Source organism: Brettanomyces bruxellensis, chromosome 9 (assembly GCF_011074885.1).
Source record: "Brettanomyces bruxellensis chromosome 9, complete sequence".
NCBI classification, from domain to species: Eukaryota; Fungi; Ascomycota; class Pichiomycetes; order Pichiales; family Pichiaceae; genus Brettanomyces; species Brettanomyces bruxellensis.
This window is the reverse complement of record NC_054690.1, coordinates 3,716,538-3,736,398: the sequence shown is the minus strand read 5'-3', so window position 1 is coordinate 3,736,398 and position 19,861 is coordinate 3,716,538. Positions and strand designations below refer to the sequence as shown.

Below are 19,861 nucleotides of genomic sequence, written 5' to 3'. Positions count from 1 at the left end.
CTTAAACTAAATAAAAGCAAAACTAACGCATAAGGCATCAAGTGATCGTTCAATCGTAACCATGCTTAAGAACTCGCTGCTCAAAGCACAAAGGGCAGCACCAACAGAGGAACCATCCTTGGCAATGTTGACGTGCAACCTTCTCTCACCCTTTGGACCGAGCTGGGTCTGGGCAATGGCATCTCTCATCATGGTTCTGAAACCAGGATAGAACTCAACAACAGAGCCGTCGGCACCAACATCGACGTTAACGTTGTGACCGTCCAAAGCATGGCTCTTGAGCAAGATGGCACTGATAGGAACAGCTGCCAAACTGGAAGATCTGTGTGCAATGGCCCTGGTCAACCTCTGGATGACAACTCTCTCCTCAACGGTGGTTGGAAGACGAAGCATCTGCTCGAGTTTCAACTCGGAGGCCTTCAAGTCGGTAGAGTCATCAATCTCAAACAACGACATGGCCTCGGTGTCCAAATCCCAGGCAGTTCTCAAACGGTGAGGCAACTTGTCCTCAGTTCTGTACTGCTGCAAGATCAAGCCCTCCCTGTACAAGTCGAGCAAGATCTGTCTCAAGATCTCACCCATGAACATTCCAGAGACACGCTTTTCGAACAAGTGGAAGCCCGGGTTTGGACTCAACTTGTCCACCTGCTCGTCCCACTTGGTGTTTGGCAAGACTCTCAACTTGTTGTCGAACGAGCCCCACTCCGTGTTGATCACCATCTTTCTCACGCCCTTTGCCTTGAGCTCATTTCTGATGCTCTGTGGCAACTTCGTGATGTTGTCCAAGTCCTCCTCGTAGGCACCGTTTGTTCCCGTTCCGAAAATGCATCCAATCTTCGTCTTTCCCTCCTTGTCCGCTCCCGTGTACGATCTGGCCAATAGTGTGCCCACAGTATCGTTGGCGAGTGCAGAAACGACCACCGGCACCTTCAGAGCATCCAAGTGGTACTGGAGAAGCTTCACCACATCCTTGCCAATGCAATCAGGAATGTTGAAGTGCTTCGACCATCTGGTCAAGGTTCCAGAGTCCAAAGACGTCTGGTCGATCGGGAAACTGAACGTGAATCCCATCTTGAGCCTGTTGCCCGATTCCACGGCGTTCGAGTGGTTCTCCTTGACGAAGTCATGGATTTTCTCGGCCATCCACCGGAAAAGCTCATCACTCGTTCCCTTCATGAGATCAACAGGGATAGGGTTCTTTGCCTGGACCAAGTCGAACGTGTGGTCTCCGTTCAACGCCACCGACACAACTCTGAAGTTCGTTCCTCCCAAATCAATGGCCAACAACACTCCCTTCTCCTTTCCTGTTGGGATCGAAGTCACGAACGTTGGAATCATCAACAAAGCCTCGGGGTCGTTTTTCACCTTCAAGCCCTTGTCGGCACACTCGATGAAGAAGGTCACTGCCTTCTTCAAGAACTCCTCTGACACTGAGAACTGCTTCTCGATGTCCTCCACACGAGTCCTCACCTCTCCTGTAAGCATAGGTGGTTCTGGCATTTTATATACTGGAAATTTATGTTTTGTGACTTTCTGTAGTCCTTCTACCTATATCTGCTGTACGAAGGTCCTGTTTCTGCTGTTGCAATGACAAGATCAACCGATAAAGTAGCTTTGTACAATCAAAGAAAAACAAATCAAACGTTAAAAGGGATAACGTGCATCGTGAAGAAAACTGCATCTGGCAGCCTGAAAAAAAAAAAACGGAAAACAACCAGATTTATATATTACCCGACTGTATTACCATACCCCACCAAGGAAAGAAAAACTGCTAACAGCAGGGGAAAAAAAAAGTGGGTATGAATGCACAAGGTAATTTTTGCAAAAAAAAAAAAGTCGGGGTGATTTTTCACCCCACTAACAGGCAAGGTGTGCTCGAGGTGCCCGAGAGGTGGTGAAAAAAAAAGTTTTTTAGGTGGACAAAGTGGACTGTTGCACAATAGACAAGGGGAAATCTGCCCCGCGCAGCCAGTCAAAATACGACTGTCTCAAGAATAGAGAAGAGAAAATTTTTCCGCGGGTGCTTGCGTGTGAAAGCGTCGATGACTCCGTGCGGGCCGGATTCAACTGGTGCGTCACACTTCTGTGCCAACCGCAGCACATCCGCACCCTATCCGCACCCTATCCACAACTCATCCGCAGCGCATCCCTCTCTTCAAACACTAATTTCCACAAAATACAAATTACCGTCCTCCTCAAATTGCATCCGCATCAACACGCCAAATTCCCTCTTGCGGGTAATCTCTGGGGTCTCCAGATTTCAAACAATGCAAACAATACCAAAAATTAAAGAAACACTTGTCGTCTGATTACCTGCGCGCCAACCCGGCTCTTCTTGTTTTCAAGATGATTTCCGCATGGTGTGCCTCCGGATTAACTTCCTTTTCCGTCGAGCCCAGCTTTATTGTACCGGTCAATAAACTCTGGCGCCAGTTTTTCTCTGTGTATGAAGGGAAACAATGACGCCTGTTTCTCCGCGCTCGAATTCGCGTTTCCCATTGTTATCCCTCGCGGTCTATGGATTTCCGAGTGGTTTTTCCGTGTTAGCCCAGCTAATCCTGACAACGTTAACGATTTATTCCGTTTTATATAGTTTCGACATCCGTAGTACAATAGCACTTAAAACATCGTTTACTCCATGTTTATCCTTGCGGTTTGGGCTTTACTTAGAATCACAGGAATCTCCACAAAAACTTAAATTTCTTCCGGCCTCGGCGCGCTGCTCGCTCGGCGCACACGCGCTATGCGCACCGATTCTACGGCTCCTCTTCCGAAACCAACCGCCCTATATCCGCTGCCGCCTCAACCTTGTTCTTTCCAGCGCTCTAATGCGCATTCCAACGCTGCGCATCCTGCGGATCGCTCACAACAACTACCAAATTCCCATAAATGTAAAAAAAAATGAGTCGCATCCCCACTCTTGCCCCGGGATGTCTCCAGATCTGGTCTTTTCTTATTTTTCCCCATTCTGACACGTATCAACGCAATCCGTGAAAAAAACATAAAAAACATAAATACAATCCTCCCTCGCAAAATCTCCACATCTCATTCTTTATTTTTACACCTCTGCACCTGATTTGGAAGTTCGTGGGGAAAAATTAGGCAGATGAATCAGCCTTCGTATGTCCGTATTATTTATATTCTGGGTGGGGAAATAATAATAGTCCAAGGTTCAATATAGACATAAGCAGTTTTTACATTTATTTTATCGCAGTTTTTTTTTAAAAATGTGTTACGTATAGGGTCTGATTTTTTGCAACCTGAGTTTTAGCAGGATCGAAAGCCCTCAGACAAGTTATTGTGTTGCTTTTTAACTCTTCTTCAATCTGCATGACACACATTTTAGTTGCCTATTAGGGAAGCTATGATACGATATTTTCTGGACTATCAATACATGAACTGTGTTAATTTACCCGCATACTTCTATTCAGTATATAGTTGTAAATTATCTACAAAAAAAAGGCTTGAACAAGAAATTTTTAATTCAGTATTAAGCACATTCTTCGTTTAAGGGAATCCTTGTCACTGTGAAATATTAAATATCAACCTTTTTTCTCATAGTATTATTTTAGCGCTCGCTTTTACTTTCTACTTTCTACTTTCTACCTTCTACTTTCTGCTCTAGCTATTTGCTTTTGTACCACTGCATCCGTACACCACACTATTTTCCCGCATGCACAAATTTAATGGCAAGCAGACAGGACCAATTAAAAGTGTCAACTGTAATTCATAAATAATTGCAAAGGAAAACAAAATAACTGTAGCGTAAAGAGTCTTTTCTCCGAGTCAACAACAAATTACAAACAAGCAAACAAAATATTCACTCGGGACGAGATTTGTTCACATGTCCGCATTTCTTACAAGTCCTTGCATTGATATCAGAATCAAATTTGTCAATTGTATCTTTCACCTGTGAGCCCAAATCATCACATCTGAATTCCCCCTCATAAAGTTGAGCCTTGCACTTACTGCAGTACCATCTCATCTTGTCATTGACTCCATTTGGCCGATCCTGCTCCACAACTATGCCAATCGTGTCTTCGTACCTAACAGGGCTGTGTGGGGTGTTTGCAGGGAGCAAAAAGGACTCCTGCTCGCCAATTTCGATGTCCCTAAACTTGCCCTCATCGACAACTTTTAAAGTAATACCACCTTTATACTGGTAAAACCATTCGGGAGTGGTATTAATATGATAATCAGTTCTTTCATTTGGGCCTCCTATAATCATCACAGTGAATCCACCTCTGTGAAGACAGAAATTATTAACAGGAGGCTTCAAAAGATCTCCGTGCTTTTCAAGCCACTTTGGGATGTTAATTGGGTCTGGAAGCATTTTAAATTATGGGATAAATCTAGACTGAGAACAACTTAAATTCGGCAATCAAGACAATGAAAATAACACGACAGCAAAGGGTTCGAGAGATGCAGAAGAAAAGAAAGATGTATGGAACGAAATCGAATTAAATAGAAAATACAGAAAGAAAAAATGGATAATTGAAGATTGTGTTTAGGAGAATCCCTCTCTTTATTTATACTTGGGTGCAAAAACTAAAACTGTGAATTGCTCGACTTCCAAATTTCGAATTACTCCAAAAAAAAATAACGTAAAAATAAAATAAACTGAATTGTATTGGCGTTCGCAGTATGTTCATACATGCCATTTTCGGATGGTAAAACGCACAAAACATGGTATAGTATTGTTTTTTGCTTCAAGGCCGACCAATCATATACAACTGTATGTGAGTGCGGGCTGCTTTATCAGGATATTCAATATTCAATGTAAAAGTCGTCCAAATAATGTCGTATTTTGAAAAATACCGTATTATATTTTCAGATGATAAAATTAATATCAAATTGCGCAAATATCAGCGTAGCCGCTTCAATCCTGCGGTAGACTTGCGCTTGTGCGTGTGTCTTACGATATTCTTGGGCGCTAAGTTAATTTGGCCACATTTTACAATCTTTCCAAGATTAATACAGTACGGCTTGAGGAATCTAAGGGCAAATTTAAAAGAAAATATAAGTTGGAATGAATTTAGCACTTCAAAAATACCAAAAATCTATTTGAAAGCACCTTAAATGAACTGGCGCTTAGCCGCAACAGCTGCAGGCTGGGTGCGCTCGCGCACAGGATTATATGGCGAAATCCTCAGTTGCCTTTCTGAGAACTCAGCGAGTGGAATGGCGAAAAAAAGGCTGGAAAATTTTTTTAACATACGAAAAAAAAAAAAAAGGAGCGAGGAGGAGAGGAGAAACATTTCACAGGTCAAAGACGCGTCGATAGACGAGCGCTTGATACCAAGTTCTGATATGGGAAGGAGTCAAAAACTTTATGAAAAACGCAAAAAAGAAGACAGAAAAAGATAAAATGAATTTGAAAAAAACCAAAACACGGAATGGTCCTTATCCTATTTATTCACACTTCACTAAAAAGAAGATTAAAGCCACAGACTAAAGCCTCTCAATAAGGAAAGTAGGGGGAGTTAAAAAAAAAAAAAAAATTATAAATAAAATAAGAAAATTAAGAATTAGAATAGAGAATAAAAATAAGAGTATAATAAAAAATTTTTAATTAGTCAACAGTAAAGATATATATAAATAGGAAGGCATCGCCCGCTGATACTGTAAGAGAGGAGACCGAAAACAACACAATAACAAAGAGATTAGCGTACCAAAAGCCGAATCTCTCCCTTCCCGCTCTAATGTTCAGAAGATATTTATTTAAGAGCTGTACTTCTACACTTTTGGCCGGTATAAAATCCTCAAAAGCAGGAAATATCGTGAAATCATCATCGGCACTGAATTCAGCTTTACGAAGATTTTCAGTGATGTCTACACAGCAGCAATCGATGGCAACTCCATGCAAGGTTGTGCCCGCAAGCAAAATAGCCCAGAAGTATCTCAAAGATGTCGAACAACTCACTTCAAAGTTGGATAAACCACTTACATTAGTGGGATTATTAGCTAACGATGATCCAGCAGCCAAATTGTACGCAAACTGGACCGGGAAAACCGCCAGCAAGCTTGGATTCAACTACAAGTTGGTGGAAATCCCGCAGAAGGACCAATTGGAGGAGGAAATCTACCAGGCAAACAGAGATGATAACGTTGACGGTATGATTGTATACTTCCCGGTTTTTGGTGACAGGCAGGACCAGTATCTACAGCAGTGTGTTTCCATAGACAAGGATGTGGAGGGCCTCAACTTCCAGTACATCTCGAATATGTACCACAACGTGAGGTTTTTAGATAGCGACCACAAGAAAAAATCCATTTTGCCATGCACTCCTTTGGCAGTGGTGAAGATTTTGGAGTATTTGGGAGTGTACAACAATCTGTTGGACTATGGCGATAGGCTCTACGGAAAAACAGTCACCATTATCAACAGATCGGAGATTGTCGGCCGGCCATTAGCCGCACTTTTGGCAAATGATGGTGCCACAGTGTATTCTGTCGATATTAACGATATTCAGATATACGAGAGGGGCGACGGACTCCGTTTGAAGCAGCATCAGGTGAAAGAATGCACCAAGAGTCTCGAGGAATGTGCCAAGAGCTCTGATATCATCATTACAGGAGTTCCATCCAAGGACTACAAGTTCCCTACAGAGTACATAAAGAGAGGAGCTGTTCTTGTGAATTTCTCGAGTGAGAAGAACTTCGATGGCGAGGCCGTGAAACAGGTTGCCTCCATGTACGTTCCTATGATTGGCAAGGTCACAATTGCCATGCTTCTTAGGAATTTGCTTAGGTTAAGAATTAACAAGTATGGATCGCTAGAAAAGCCTAGTGAGGCCAAGAACGATGACAATGGGGAAGAGGAGAAGTCCGAGAATTAGGAATGGGAAGTGTGACGGCATTCACAGGTTAGATAATGGGCAGTGTAGAGTGTGAATGGTGCATTGGGTGTATATAACAAGACAATCGAGCAAAACATGATATAATAATAAATGCGATAAAATGCGAGAAGGTGTAGAATGGGAGAAATGCGATGAGATGCGAGGATGACTAACATGACTCACATGAGTTCCACATTAATTTGAACTTGGGGGAGATTTCGATACTCGGCTCGCATGGATCCAAAAGATGGACACAATGAGGTCCGGAAAGTTGGTGCGGGAGAAAGAAAGAGATGATAAAAAATAGGAGGAATGAAGTGAAAAAAAAGTGCTAAATGGAAAATAGTGAGAAATAAAGTGCCATGAAAAATAGTGAGAAATGAAAAAAATAAAGCGAGAAATGGAAGATGGTGAGAAATAAATGAAAAATAAAACGAGCGAGTGAAAAATGAAAAATCCAAATAATAGGCTAGGTAACGAAAATTACTGCGAGAAATAGGCAACGAAAAATACCATCTGAAGAATGGGAATGGGGAAAATATAAAAAGTACGGGGAAGAAAGAGTGACAGATTTCCTAAAAATGATGATGAATTGCTAGCCATTTCACATTTAGTAGTAGGCGCTACAGATACCACTTGAAAACTCAATTTGCAGTTGATTTCCCGAAAGTTCCAAAGATGTCAATTCCTGTGGTTAGAACCGTCAAAGAAGTCAGAGAGTATCGGGAAAGGTGGAGGAAAGAAGGCCAGAAAGTCGGCTTTGTGCCGACCATGGGTTTTCTCCACCAGGGCCACCAGAGTCTCGTGAAAAAGTCTCTAAGTGAAAATGATGCTACTGTAGTTTCCATCTTTGTGAATCCATCCCAATTTGCACCGGGTGAAGATCTAGATGCGTATCCCCGGAATCTCGAGCACGATCTCGGTGTTTTGGCCGAGGTGGGAGGCCCAAACCAGTCGGTGAGTCTTGTTTTTGCACCTACGGTCTCTGAAATCTATCCTTCAGGAATTCCATTAGATGTTGCCAGCCAAAAAGGAGCATTTGTCAATGTTGTGGGTGTTGCAGAGCAACTAGAGGGAAAGTGCCGGCCGGCATTCTTTAGAGGTGTGACTACTGTTCTTGCCAAACTTTTCAACATTGTGGAGCCTAACAATGCATACTTTGGCCAAAAGGACGTCCAACAGACCATTGTTGTGCGTAAGATGGTTGCCGATTTGTTCTTCAACATGAAAATTACTGTTCTGCCCATCATCCGTGCCGAATCGGGCTTGGCGCGCTCTTCCAGAAACGCATACCTTTCCGATTCTGTCAAAGAGAGGGCCACGTGCTTGTTTAAGTCGCTGAAAGCGGCCAAGAACGAGTACGAAACAAAGCACGAGTGCAGCGTGGCCAAGTTGACGCAGTTGGTGAGGCAGACCATCGAATCGGCATCGTCAAAATTCACAATTGACTACATAGCGTTCAACGACCCGGATGACCTCCACTACCTCGAGTCGATCGACGCGTCGGTTGGCTGTATTCTCAGCATGGCTGTGTACGTGCCGAACGATTTCCAGGACCAATCCAAAGGAACAACGAGACTAATTGACAATTCGATATTTGGTCCTCTCAGGGGGTAACGGTGTGGAATGTATGTAGTTAATATCTTGAGAACCCAGCTGGTTTATTTGCCTTTGTCAGGATAAGTCTTATTCCTAGATTATGAAGCTGGTAATGTAACATGGAGTGCAATGCTGTATTAATACTGGATATAGTTTTGAACATAACACTTTGGCCCTCTTCCTATGCCAATGTAATCTCCTGTTAATAGTTTTTGACTTGTAATTGCATAGCATAATTTTTCAGATTATCATGCTTTCTAATTTGCTACCACTGCATACCCTAGTCCTTTTTTCTGCCTCGGCTCCAATGAACCAACTCACTTTATAAATACTATATAAATTACCTATCATGCGTTCACCCCTATTACATATTAACAGCAATCTACAACCACATTCACTTCTGTTGTTTAATGCAGTATATCTCCACATAGCTTATCAGAAGTACTCTCTACATAGCTCATCATGTATTCATCCAAAATTACACGTAGGTTATAACACATCGATCCTGTATTACTATTAGTGCAGAGTAAACAATCAAATAGCTTATTGTAGGTGCATCAGTATTACATAATACAGTATTTCCAGAAAACTCATCTATATCCAACTCCTATAGTTTATGATGCATTTGTCCCATACTGCTTATTTTGCATCAATGCTTAGAACGCTTATTATGTGATTATCGTATTACATATTATTATACAGTAATGACACATAGGATACTATGCATTAGTTCCATAGTACTACACATAATATCTCCATACATCGATCTTATACATTGTTACACAGTAAATAATTGAATAGTTCCTAATACGTATATTTCAGATTATTTCTCACCCACCAACAACAGCCGATTTCTATCAGCTTACAGTATCTCACATCTTTTATTATACATTAAAGCAACCAATACACCAACCCTAGTTCATCATACATTACAGCAAAGTAATAGTTATACATTACAGCAAAGTAATAGTTATACATTAAAGTAAACTAATAGTTATACATTACAGCAAACCAATGGTTATATATTACAGCAAACTAATAGTTAATCATACATTACAGCAAAGTAATAGTTATACATTACAGCAAAGTAATAGTTATACATTACAGCAAAGTAATAGTTATACATTACAGCAAACCAATAGTTATACATCACAACAAACTATTAATTCATAACAAATCTATTCCACATTACGTATCTATCCACACATTATCACCCAACACGCATCATTCCGCAGTGTGGACGACACGGGCAAACTCGGCCTCGACACGCTTTTGGTGCTGGATGCCGGATTCCGCCGGATTCCGCTCCGCGTAGAATACAGAGCCGTAACGGGCAAGCCACAGGCCATCAACCGCGGTAGCACAGTTCATGTGCTGCATTTTCCCCGTGAGAACCACCTCGTGGTACACGACGTACCGGGGGAGGTCACCCATGCCGAATAGTGCGGACGTTGGTGCCAAGGCGACCTCCATGCCGCTTCGAAGGTTCTGGTAGCTGCCGTACTTCTTGAAAACAGCTGCATGCTGGAAATACGCCGCACACACACACTCACGGACAAGATCTGGGTCTCCTGCCGCGGATTCCCGCGTGTTGTAACCAGAAGCCCGCAGAATGCTCTCAAGCTGATTCCTCACATCCCGGGCCCTCCGGAGAGACCGGTACTGCAAGAAATTGTGCTGGCACCACACGGGGTCCTGGCCGTGGGCCTCGAACTGCTCGTACACGTTGACAAGGGTCAGGTGGTCACTCTGGAGGGCCAGAAACCGCTCCCGGGCACGGTCAGACCTGTTTTGCAGCCGGGAATCGCCCCGGGGACGCAGAAAAACGGCCGGTATCGTGAGCATGGCCACCAGCGTCAGGCACTCGGCCACACAGTGGAAGTGGTGCAGGGTTGACAGCACGAGCAGCTTGGCAAGGGCCGGGGGGAGGGGGAGCCGGCACATCCTTGCACCCAAAGCTGTGAGCCCGCCCTCGTTGCCCAACGCACCCTGTGCCCAAAGATCGTACTGGGCGGTGGCCAGAGCCTCGGCCGAGGGCCTGTCCAGAAGAGGAAACTTGTCGATGCTGGCCACATTGAGCGACTTGAGCACCAAAACAGTGCTGTCGAGGTTGGTCCGCTGGATTTCCGGAATCGGTTCCGCGAACATTTCTGCAGCCATCTCCCCGTAAGTGTACATGCGGAAGCACTTTCCAGGGGCAGTACGGCCTGCTCGGCCGGCCCGCTGGTCCGCCTGGGCTCGGGAGATCGGAACGGTCTGCAACACGTCGATGCCAAGCCGCGGATTGTACACTTTGACTTTCACGAGTCCTGAATCCACCACGTACCGGACTCCGGGCACCGTGAGCGAGGTCTCGGCGATGTTGGTGGCCACGATGCACTTGCGACGGGGCGACGCGTCGAAAATCCGCGCCTGGCTCGCCGCTGCGAGCATCGAGAAGATGGGTAGCACGTCAAGTGGTGCAAGGGTGTTGTCCACCTGCGACAACTCGCACAATCTCTTTTCGATTTCCCTGCACGTCACACCGATGTCCTCCTGCCCCGTCATGAACACGAGAATATCGCCGGGTCCCTGTGCACCCACGTGCACCCGGATGGCCTGCCGGACCGCCGATTCCACGTAGTCCAGGGGTGGAACTTTCAAAAATTCAATATCCACCGGGTACGTTCTGCCTGGGATGACAAACTGCTCCGCATGGCCGAAAAAGCTGCAGAACCGGCCCGCATTCATCGTTGCCGACGTCACAATGAGCTTCAGGTCCCTCCTACGCGACAAAACTCCCCGCAATAGCCCAAGCAAGATGTCAGTGCTCAAAGACCGCTCGTGGGCCTCATCCATGATTATGCACGAGTACCGGTCGAGATCTGCATCCTGCAAAAACTCGCGGAGCAAGATTCCATCCGTCATGAACTTCACCTGCGTCTGCGGACACGTGTTATCTTCAAACCGGATCGCGTACCCCACCTCCCGGCCCAATTCCACCCCCATCTCGTCACTCACCCGGGACGAAACTGTGATTGCTGCCACTCTTCTCGGCTGTGTAATGCCAATCATCCCGGCCCTCGAGTATCCCGCATCCCTTAGAAACTGCGGGAGCTGCGTACTCTTGCCCGATCCCGTCTCCCCGACCACCACAAGCACCTGGTTGTCGTGCACCGCCTGCAAGAACTGCTCTTTGATCTTGTATGCTGGCAAACGCCGTCTTTCCTGTTGGATTTTTCGTCTGTGTGTTTCTTTATCTTCTATTACCTTCTCCGCTTTCTCAACTTTCCTACTTTGCCTCTCTTTCTTCACTTTCCCTGCTACTTCTTCCCCTCCTCCACTGCCCTTTCCATCAACCACATCTCTTGCATTTCGACTCCGCTCCTGCTCCCGCCGATTTTCCGCCACGATCCCTGATCCCTCGCGTGCAACCCGGTACAAATCCCCGGTCCGGTCCCGCACTACATCCCTGACTCCGGCACCATCGCTCAGCACCGCCTTCGCGTCCAAAAACGGCGGCGTAAGTCGGTGAACCACAAGATTGATGTCTGGATCAACTTCGTCCTCTCCATCATCAAAATGCCGAATCCTGCTTTGCGGACGCATCTTTCGCACCAAGGGCATCTGCTCCTGCTCCTCGGCATCAAATTCATTCATATATCGGTGGCCCAGCTCCTCATCCTGCGTGTACCAGTCCCTGTCAACGCCAGGATCACTTTCCAAGCTGTGCTGCTCGTTTTTCCCATTTCGCTGAGTTTCACGCTCATTCTGCCTCCGCTCCAAACTCTGCCTCGGCCTCTCATCCCTACTACTGCCTACTGAACCATTTCTTCTCCCCTGCAGCCTTTCTTTCTCCCCCAACTCGTCCAATATACTTCTTCCTGTCTGTGCTCCTTGCACATGTTCATCATTCTCATTTCCACCACTGACACTTTTTTTCTTCGTGCCGATCGAAATTTCAAGGTCCTCCTCCCTTTCCGGTTCCCCGGACACCCCCAAAAATTTCTTAACGTCCTCGCTTTGCACCTCTTCCTTGATCCTCCTGGCATCTTCTTTCTTTATTCTCTTAAACTTGATCTTTCGTATACCCTGCTTACCAGTTCGACTGGCACCAACTTTCGGCTCGATCTCTTCATCCCCGTCCAGGAAATCAAGATCTGAAAGCCTTATCTTCCTCCTCTTGGAACACATACCGTGTAAATTGCTGTGTAGGGCTGATGAATGAGATGCATGATAAGGATGCAAGATAAGAAGTGAAAAATGAAAAAAAAAAAGAACGCGGGAAAAATAATCCAAAAAAATCATGCCTATCAGTAAACAATTTGTTAGCATGCTTAATACAGCACGCTAATATTCTAGATTATCAATCCATATAAACACCAGCAAATCAACTACTCACATTCCGGAATATCTCAAACAGATGAATCGATACATACCCCATTGAAATAAATTGCATTGAAGATGCACGCTACGAAATTTTCACCTTACGATAGATACATCCTAAAAGCACATAGATAGAAAGAAATGAGATAGATGGATATTCCGGCAGCCGGAATGAGCCGGTGTGGTGCCGAAGCCGGATAGCGCAAAAAACGAACAGAAGAAAAAAAAAAAAAAAAAAAAAAACTCACATTTTAGACAGCTGTAAGAGAAAAAAACGGTAGGATCCCACTAAGAAAATTCCATTACGTTAGCAGTTCCGGCAGAAAGAATAATAAAACAGCAGGCCGGTTTTAGTTGAATCTTTAGACCTGAAATCAAGAGTGGGGGTTGGCCCTTTCACAATATTAAACATAAACATTGACTTTAATTATTTTTTTTTGTGCTCTCCACTTTTTCCATATCCATATATTCAGAGCGTGGAGCCAATTGCACTTCAGGAATAGAAACCGGCACATAGTGTTCAGAAGGTTTTGTTGTCAAAAGTTGAAACAAGGCTTAGTTTGCCAACACCTTTTGAAGTTGTCTGCGAAAGAAAGGTAACATTCATTTTATTTCATCGATTATTTCTTTATTTGTTGGTGTCTAGAGTGGGAGGCAGAAGGAAACCAGACAAGCCAATTAAGGAAGCAAGTTAAGTAAAAAAAAGAAGCCAATTAAAGAGGAAGCCAGTTAAGTAAAAAGAAGCCACATCCTGCATTGACTGGAAAGTCATATGACGTTTGGGAATCAGTTCTCGTTTAAGCTCAGCCGAGGAAGCAGTTCGCCGTCGGACGAAAGTAGAGAGGAAGAGAAAGAGAAAGAGGAATCAAGCTTGAAGACAATAAAGGAAGAAGCGAACGATAATTTGGAAGAGGTTGAAAAAAGCGAGGAAAAGAAGAAAAGCAAGAAGAGCAAAAGCAAGAAGAAGAAAGCAAAGAAGAAGGAGCCAGAAAAGAATGATGGAAGCACGGCATTTTCATCGTTGAAAGCCCCATCTCTTGCACATCCGTACAGCAAGCTTTTATGGAAGATCAACAAGTTCAAGAGTGAAGAGGTGGAAAAACAGTCGATGCTGATACAGGAGAGCCACAACAAGCTGTGCCACTCAAACACAGAGGGGACTACGAGGCACGGGTTTAGGAAAAACAACGTGAAACCGAAGATAGACAAGCAGGGAAGGCCTCTTGAGTTCAAGTTTGTCGACTGCATAGGGTTTAACGGCAAGAGTGAGGATGGCAGTGAGAAAAAGCCAAAGAAGGAAGGGTACAGGCAGAAGTTGAGGGAGAAGCGGAAAAAGAAGAGGGAGGAGGAGAAAGAGAGAAGAGAAGAAAGAAAGGAGGAAAAGGAGAAGGAGAAGGAGAGGAAGGAGAGAGAGAAAGAAAAGGAGAGAGAGAAAGAGGAAGGAAACCAAGAGAATCAGACGGATCGTCATTTTTAACGTTTCGGAGCTCGGGTGGCAGCCAGAAAACAGAAATAGGAAGCACCAAGTCGTCGCAGAGCAATTTTTCAAAGGTGGAGAGAGAGGAAGCGGGATCGACGAAAGGCGACGCATCGACAACCAGCACAAAGGGTGAGGACAGCCACCATTTCTCGTACTTGATGGACAAGAAGTCGTCAATCAGGGTTACCCGGCTCTTCAAAAGCAGGAATATCTTGAAAAGAAGGCACGAGAATGACGCATCCGGCGAACCGGATCTTGGCCAGCAGCTTTTCATGCCGGAAAACGATTTGGAAGCACAAAATAGGGATGCAGTAGCTGTTGTGGACATGCGAAGTCCGTCGGATCGGATCTCGGAAGACTCATCGAGGAAGATATCGTTTGAATCATCTTCATCGTCCGTTTCTCCGCCTTCTCCGACCGCGTTGCCGGGCAAACAACCAAAGAGATCGGTCTTGAGACAGCTCTACTTGCGCCGGGGCCACCACGGTAAAGGTGCACGGATGTTGGGCGGGGGCAGCCGGAAGCGGTCCGGGTCGATCGACGCAGATTCGTCGCCGACGAACTCCGACGGCACACAGCAGACCATCACGTCTTCTGCCGCGTCGTCGGGCGTTTTTTCGACCGGGGTGCTGCCGACGCCCATCACGCCGATCGTCTCGTCGGCGTCGTCGGCCCCGTCGCTGGGCGAGGCTGTGCACGGCTCGGGGGTGCATGCTATAGGGAGGCAGAAGCAGGTTCAGCAGATGCAGTTACAGATGCAGATGCAGATGCAAATGCAAATGCAGATGCAGCAAATGCAGCAGGTGCAAATGCAAACACAGCAAATGCAACAACAACAATTCATCAATGACGAGGATGAATCGCTGGATGTATGCTTGGTCAACACAGCCGGAACTAGGAGGATGAAGCGGCTGAGACGATCGAGCTCGATTGCGTCGATGACGTCGACGGCGTCGGCATCGCAGTTCCCGCCGGCAAGTCCGATGGCTTCCGCGTCGGCGTCTGCGTCGCTCGCGGTCGGTGGAAGTGGCCGAAGCAGCTTGGAGAGATCAAGAAGCCACATTCAAAATTCGGCGGTTTTCGGCAAGACCCGGGCGGTGCAGCACCATCCGTACACCGGAGACATGCCGAACCAGACGAGGATATTGGAGTCGCAGCGTCGCCAGCATTATGTGCAGATGCAGTTGGGTGAGCTTCAACGGGCATTTCAAGATTCTGGTCGTGGTATGTCGACTAGTGGGATATCTATGGAAGGTATGGGAATATCTACAGAGCCTACAGGAATATCTACGGAAATATCTTCAAATGCATTACCATCTGCAAATGTGTTAGCATCTTCAAATACATTACCATCTACAGAAATATCTTCAAATGCATTACCATCTACAAATGCATTAGCATCTTCAAATGCATTACCAACCTCAAACACACTACCATCTACGGATAATCTTTCCTCCATAGAAGCATCGTCTTCTGCCCCGGGTATGCAATCCTTTACTCCGGGAATACTCTCTTCCTCCTCCACCACGGCACTCATGCCCGCCGCCCCGGGCATTCCTCATGGCGGCCTGGTGCGCCACCCCGGCCTCCCGGTGCCATATATCCTCGATGATGACCAGCTACGCCAGCTGGAAAAAATTCAGCAGCGGCTGCAGGAAAAAACACCGGGCCGGCCCCTGGTGGATTTCGCGATGGAATCGGCAGACACGAATTTTTCTGGGGGGGCCCAGTTCCGGTGCACGGATGTGCCTGCACTTAACGGTTCCGGCAAACGCGACATAGGTGCAGAGTTGGACAGTTTGATGATATCCGACTCGCTCAATGATGTGCTGGATATGGACTTTGGCCAGCCGGAGTTGGATATGCAGCAGAAAGGTGGGAATGTGCCGTCTAAAGTATCTCATAATGAAATGCAGTCATCTGAAATGCAGTCATCTGAGATGCGAACATCTGAAATGCAGCCACCCGACTTCTCCCAGCAAATGTCATCCAATGACTTTTCTCCATCTCAATCGCAAGATCATCACATGCTTCAAAAAGCAGGCCATGCATCCACAAATGACTATTTTGGGCCGCCAGAACCGTTGCAACAACGACAATTAGAGCAACTGGAACCGTTGGAACCGTTGGAACCGTTGGAACCGTTGGAACCGTTGGAACCGTTGGAACCGTTGGAACCGTTGGAACCGTTGGAACAGTTGGAACGACTGGAACCCCTGGAACCCCTGGAGCCAGAGTTTGATTTCATGTTTGCCGATGCCACTAACGAAAATATTCAGCCGTCAGCATGATCTTACTGAGCTCTTCACCTACTACGAGTTTATGATCTTCTTATTTCTTTGAATTCTCTACCGCCGTTATGATTCTTATTATTTTCTCTGTTTCTTCTATGATATTGGTTAACTTTATGATGCTAATATTGGCCCGGATGGCAGCTGTAGGTAAGCGATTATTTTTCACGTAGTGCATTTTTCAAAATTTTCTTCGCGCTCTTTTTGCTTTGCAATTTCACCACAGTGCAAGTTCTTATTATGTGTGGAGGATAGTGACATATGGCCGGGAATATTGTGCAGTTCGTGAAGGTGCTGTCAAGAAATTTGAGGGCCAAACTTGTGGTTGGAACGAGAAGCGTGGAAAATTGCGAAAAAGCCGGCATATCGTGCAATAAGTCATCAGTCAGTGCATCTGAGACCTCTAGTACATTAAATACATTAAATACATCCAATACATCCAATACATTAAATACGTCCAATACATTAAATACATTCAATACATCCAATACACTAAATACGCTAAATACATCCAACACACTAAATACATTAAGTACACCCCTCACAGCATCCAATATGTCTACATCCAACAAATCTTCAGGTGGCTCCACCAATCCACCAGCCATGCCGGATAAAGCCGCGTCTTCCACCCCCACCCCCCACCTGGTGGATAACGTCGGCCAGATCGATATTTCTAACTACGACGAGTTGGTAGAAGGCTCGGCGAGGATCTTGTTTCCCAAAAATCAGGTCTTCTACAACCCAGTCCAGCAGTACAATCGGGATTTGAGCTGCCTCGCAATTAAAGCATTTACCGAGATGTATCAGGAAGAAGCACTTGCCAAACGGCGGAAAAAACGCAATAAGCAGCCCACAAGCGATGGCAAGAACACGGAAGATGTCGTGGTGACCGATAAGGCCGACGAGGAGTGGGCAAAGCTGCCGTTTGCCGAAATTATGGAGGCATTGTCGGCTTCTGGCCTCAGAGCTATAAGATACACGAAGGAAATCCCATTAGTGAAGCACGTGATCGCCAACGACTTGAGCCCTGCAGCCGTGGAGTCCATTAAGGTCAACGTGAAGCACAATGGGCTCGAATCTAGAGTCACGGCAAACCATGCAGACGCAATAAGGTACATGGCACAGCAAACATGCCAGTATCACGTGATCGACCTCGATCCGTACGGTTCTGCGGCCCCATTCATGGATTCTGCCATGCAGGCCATCAGGGATGGTGGAATGATGCTTGTCACGTGCACGGATCTCGGGGTTTTGGCCGGAAACGGGTATCCCGAGAAGTGTTTTGCCTTGTATGGAGGATCCAACACTGGAGGAGACTCGACACACGAGGGAGCCCTCAGATTGGCATTGCACATGATTTCCACCACTGCTGCCAAGTACGGCAAGTCGATCGAGCCGCTTTTGTGCTTGTCGATCGATTTCTACATCAGGATGTTCATCAGAGTCCACAATTCCCCGATTCAGGTGAAAAAACTCGCCTCATCCACAATGCTCACATTTAAATGCTCACAGTGCCACTCGGTGTCACTGCAGCCGCTGGGCCGCGTCAGCTTGAACAAAAGAGGAAATCGAAGATTCGGATTGGCCGTGGGACCCGTGGTTGGTCCACATTGTGCATTTTGCGGCTCGGTGAACCACATAGGGGGTCCAATGTGGGGTGGACCGTTGCACAACGGTGCATTTATCGAGCGGATATTGGATCTACAGAAAAAGGCGGACCCGGAAATCTACAAAACGTTGCCAAGAATCAAGGGGATGCTCACCATGGCAAGCCGCGAGGTCTTGGCACCTTTCTACTTTAAGACAAATACCGTTGCATCAGTCCTCAAGATTCCTGCACCTTCCATCGACACGTACACGTCAGCACTTGCCAATTTGGGCTATTCGGCATCTCTCACGCATGCCTCCGCAAATTCAATCAAGACCGATGCTCCCTGGGAGGTTATATGGTTTATTGGCAAGAAACTTGCCCAACACTGCCAGAAGGACGTTTCAAAGCTCGGCCAAACAACTCCGGGCTTCAAAATTCTGACAAACGACATTATTGGACAGGAAATCGACCTCGCTGCACTCAAGACCGAGGACGGACACCCGGAAATGGACGATTTTGATTGGCTGGTACATGCCAACGACCTAAGCAAGGAGTTGGCCAAGTTCCGCAAAATCAAAATTCTTCGTTTCCAGGAAAACCCAACCAAGTACTGGGGTCCGAAATCCAGACCCAAATGATTTCCCTTTCTGTGTAATATTACAGCTGAACTGGGACGGCTGATTCTCAGGGTCCTAGTAATTCCAATTGTATAAATTATAATCAATAATCTTCTTTATTTTTAAAATTTTTCCCTGCTGGCTTTGTTCCGCATACCCTCATTGCATGCAGATGTAGATAATGTGAATGTAAAAGCACCGGGGCCAGAGATCGGAATTTTCAACCTGCTTTTTTTTAAAAAAAAAATCGCCGAATTTGTATGGATAGATAATGATTTGCATGTTCTTTATTTTTTTTTATTTTTTTTATTTTTTTTTCCTTGACATGACAATTACTTAAGCAATTCTGCACAGATAAACACCGGCCACAGCTTCATACTACTACACATATATCAACCCACCAAGGCTGTGAGAATAAAAAATGAACGAGAATCATAAGAAAATGGTCCACAGAGAAGTTAGAATATTGAACGAGGTCATTGACGTGTTGCTCAAACCATCCAAGTACGGAATTTCAGATGATGAACTTTTCACATACTTGAACAAATTCACAACAAGCCAAAGTGACAAGCCCGAGTCTAGAGACCAGAAAATATCCACGCAGCTTATTAATTTCACCAGAATATTGGACCTGGGACGATTGTTGGCGCTAAAAGACACCGCACCTTTTGCAGATCTGCAAAAACTCTTATCAACAAACGTGTACATCAACCATCTCCCGGACACATCTGGACTTTCAGGAAAAGAAACTGGCAAGAGTAGCACCAGCACTTATTACATGCCCGATTTGAGGCTCCCGATTAAAAACGTCATCATTCTTTTCATCAACTACTTCAAAAAACAGGAAGTTGCCCTCTCTTCTCAAAAGCCACAAGTTGAACAGAGCAAAAGTACTTCTCCTTCTATTTATGATACCTCGTGTAAGGAAATGCAATCAGTGATGCTTTTGTTGAACGTGTCGATCATCAACAAATTGGTGAAGATCTTCAAAACGCTCAACCCGAAATTCATCTTGAAGAGTGAGGCCTTGATGGTCAACATATGATATATCATGTCATTTCTTTCTTCATATAGCGATA

The 19,861-nt window shown here is 45.5% G+C and overlaps 8 protein-coding genes across 8 annotated transcripts; 5 read left to right on the top strand and 3 right to left on the bottom strand.

Annotated features, from left to right (window-relative positions):
- Nucleotides 1-6: 6 nt before the first annotated feature.
- BRETT_003426 (uncharacterized protein) lies at nucleotides 7-1,500 on the bottom strand (the record flags this gene model as incomplete). Its single annotated transcript, XM_041281935.1, has 1 exon — nucleotides 7-1,500. The coding sequence occupies one exon, from the start codon at nucleotides 1,498-1,500 to the stop codon at nucleotides 7-9; it is 1,494 nt and encodes a 497-aa protein (XP_041139726.1).
- Nucleotides 1,501-3,820: 2,320 nt separating this feature from the next.
- On the bottom strand, nucleotides 3,821-4,333 carry BNA1 (3-hydroxyanthranilic acid dioxygenase; the record flags this gene model as incomplete). Its single annotated transcript, XM_041281934.1, has 1 exon — nucleotides 3,821-4,333. One exon carries the CDS (start codon nucleotides 4,331-4,333, stop codon nucleotides 3,821-3,823), a length of 513 nt encoding a protein of 170 aa, XP_041139725.1.
- A 1,495-nt stretch (nucleotides 4,334-5,828) lies between these two features.
- Nucleotides 5,829-6,839, top strand: MTD1 (NAD-dependent 5,10-methylenetetrahydrafolate dehydrogenase; the record flags this gene model as incomplete). The annotated part of the gene is made up of 1 exon (XM_041281933.1): nucleotides 5,829-6,839. One exon carries the CDS (start codon nucleotides 5,829-5,831, stop codon nucleotides 6,837-6,839), a length of 1,011 nt encoding a protein of 336 aa, XP_041139724.1.
- A 678-nt stretch (nucleotides 6,840-7,517) lies between these two features.
- BRETT_003423 (uncharacterized protein) lies at nucleotides 7,518-8,456 on the top strand (the record flags this gene model as incomplete). The annotated part of the gene is made up of 1 exon (XM_041281932.1): nucleotides 7,518-8,456. One exon carries the CDS (start codon nucleotides 7,518-7,520, stop codon nucleotides 8,454-8,456), a length of 939 nt encoding a protein of 312 aa, XP_041139723.1.
- A 1,206-nt stretch (nucleotides 8,457-9,662) lies between these two features.
- BRETT_003422 (uncharacterized protein) lies at nucleotides 9,663-12,611 on the bottom strand (the record flags this gene model as incomplete). The annotated part of the gene is made up of 1 exon (XM_041281931.1): nucleotides 9,663-12,611. One exon carries the CDS (start codon nucleotides 12,609-12,611, stop codon nucleotides 9,663-9,665), a length of 2,949 nt encoding a protein of 982 aa, XP_041139722.1.
- A 964-nt stretch (nucleotides 12,612-13,575) lies between these two features.
- BRETT_003421 (uncharacterized protein) lies at nucleotides 13,576-16,574 on the top strand (the record flags this gene model as incomplete). Its single annotated transcript, XM_041281930.1, has 2 exons — nucleotides 13,576-14,269; nucleotides 14,314-16,574. 2 exons carry the CDS (start codon nucleotides 13,576-13,578, stop codon nucleotides 16,572-16,574), a joined length of 2,955 nt encoding a protein of 984 aa, XP_041139721.1.
- A 555-nt stretch (nucleotides 16,575-17,129) lies between these two features.
- BRETT_003420 (uncharacterized protein) lies at nucleotides 17,130-18,803 on the top strand (the record flags this gene model as incomplete). The annotated part of the gene is made up of 1 exon (XM_041281929.1): nucleotides 17,130-18,803. One exon carries the CDS (start codon nucleotides 17,130-17,132, stop codon nucleotides 18,801-18,803), a length of 1,674 nt encoding a protein of 557 aa, XP_041139720.1.
- A 400-nt stretch (nucleotides 18,804-19,203) lies between these two features.
- On the top strand, nucleotides 19,204-19,827 carry BRETT_003419 (uncharacterized protein; the record flags this gene model as incomplete). Its single annotated transcript, XM_041281928.1, has 1 exon — nucleotides 19,204-19,827. The coding sequence occupies one exon, from the start codon at nucleotides 19,204-19,206 to the stop codon at nucleotides 19,825-19,827; it is 624 nt and encodes a 207-aa protein (XP_041139719.1).
- Nucleotides 19,828-19,861: the final 34 nt, after the last annotated feature.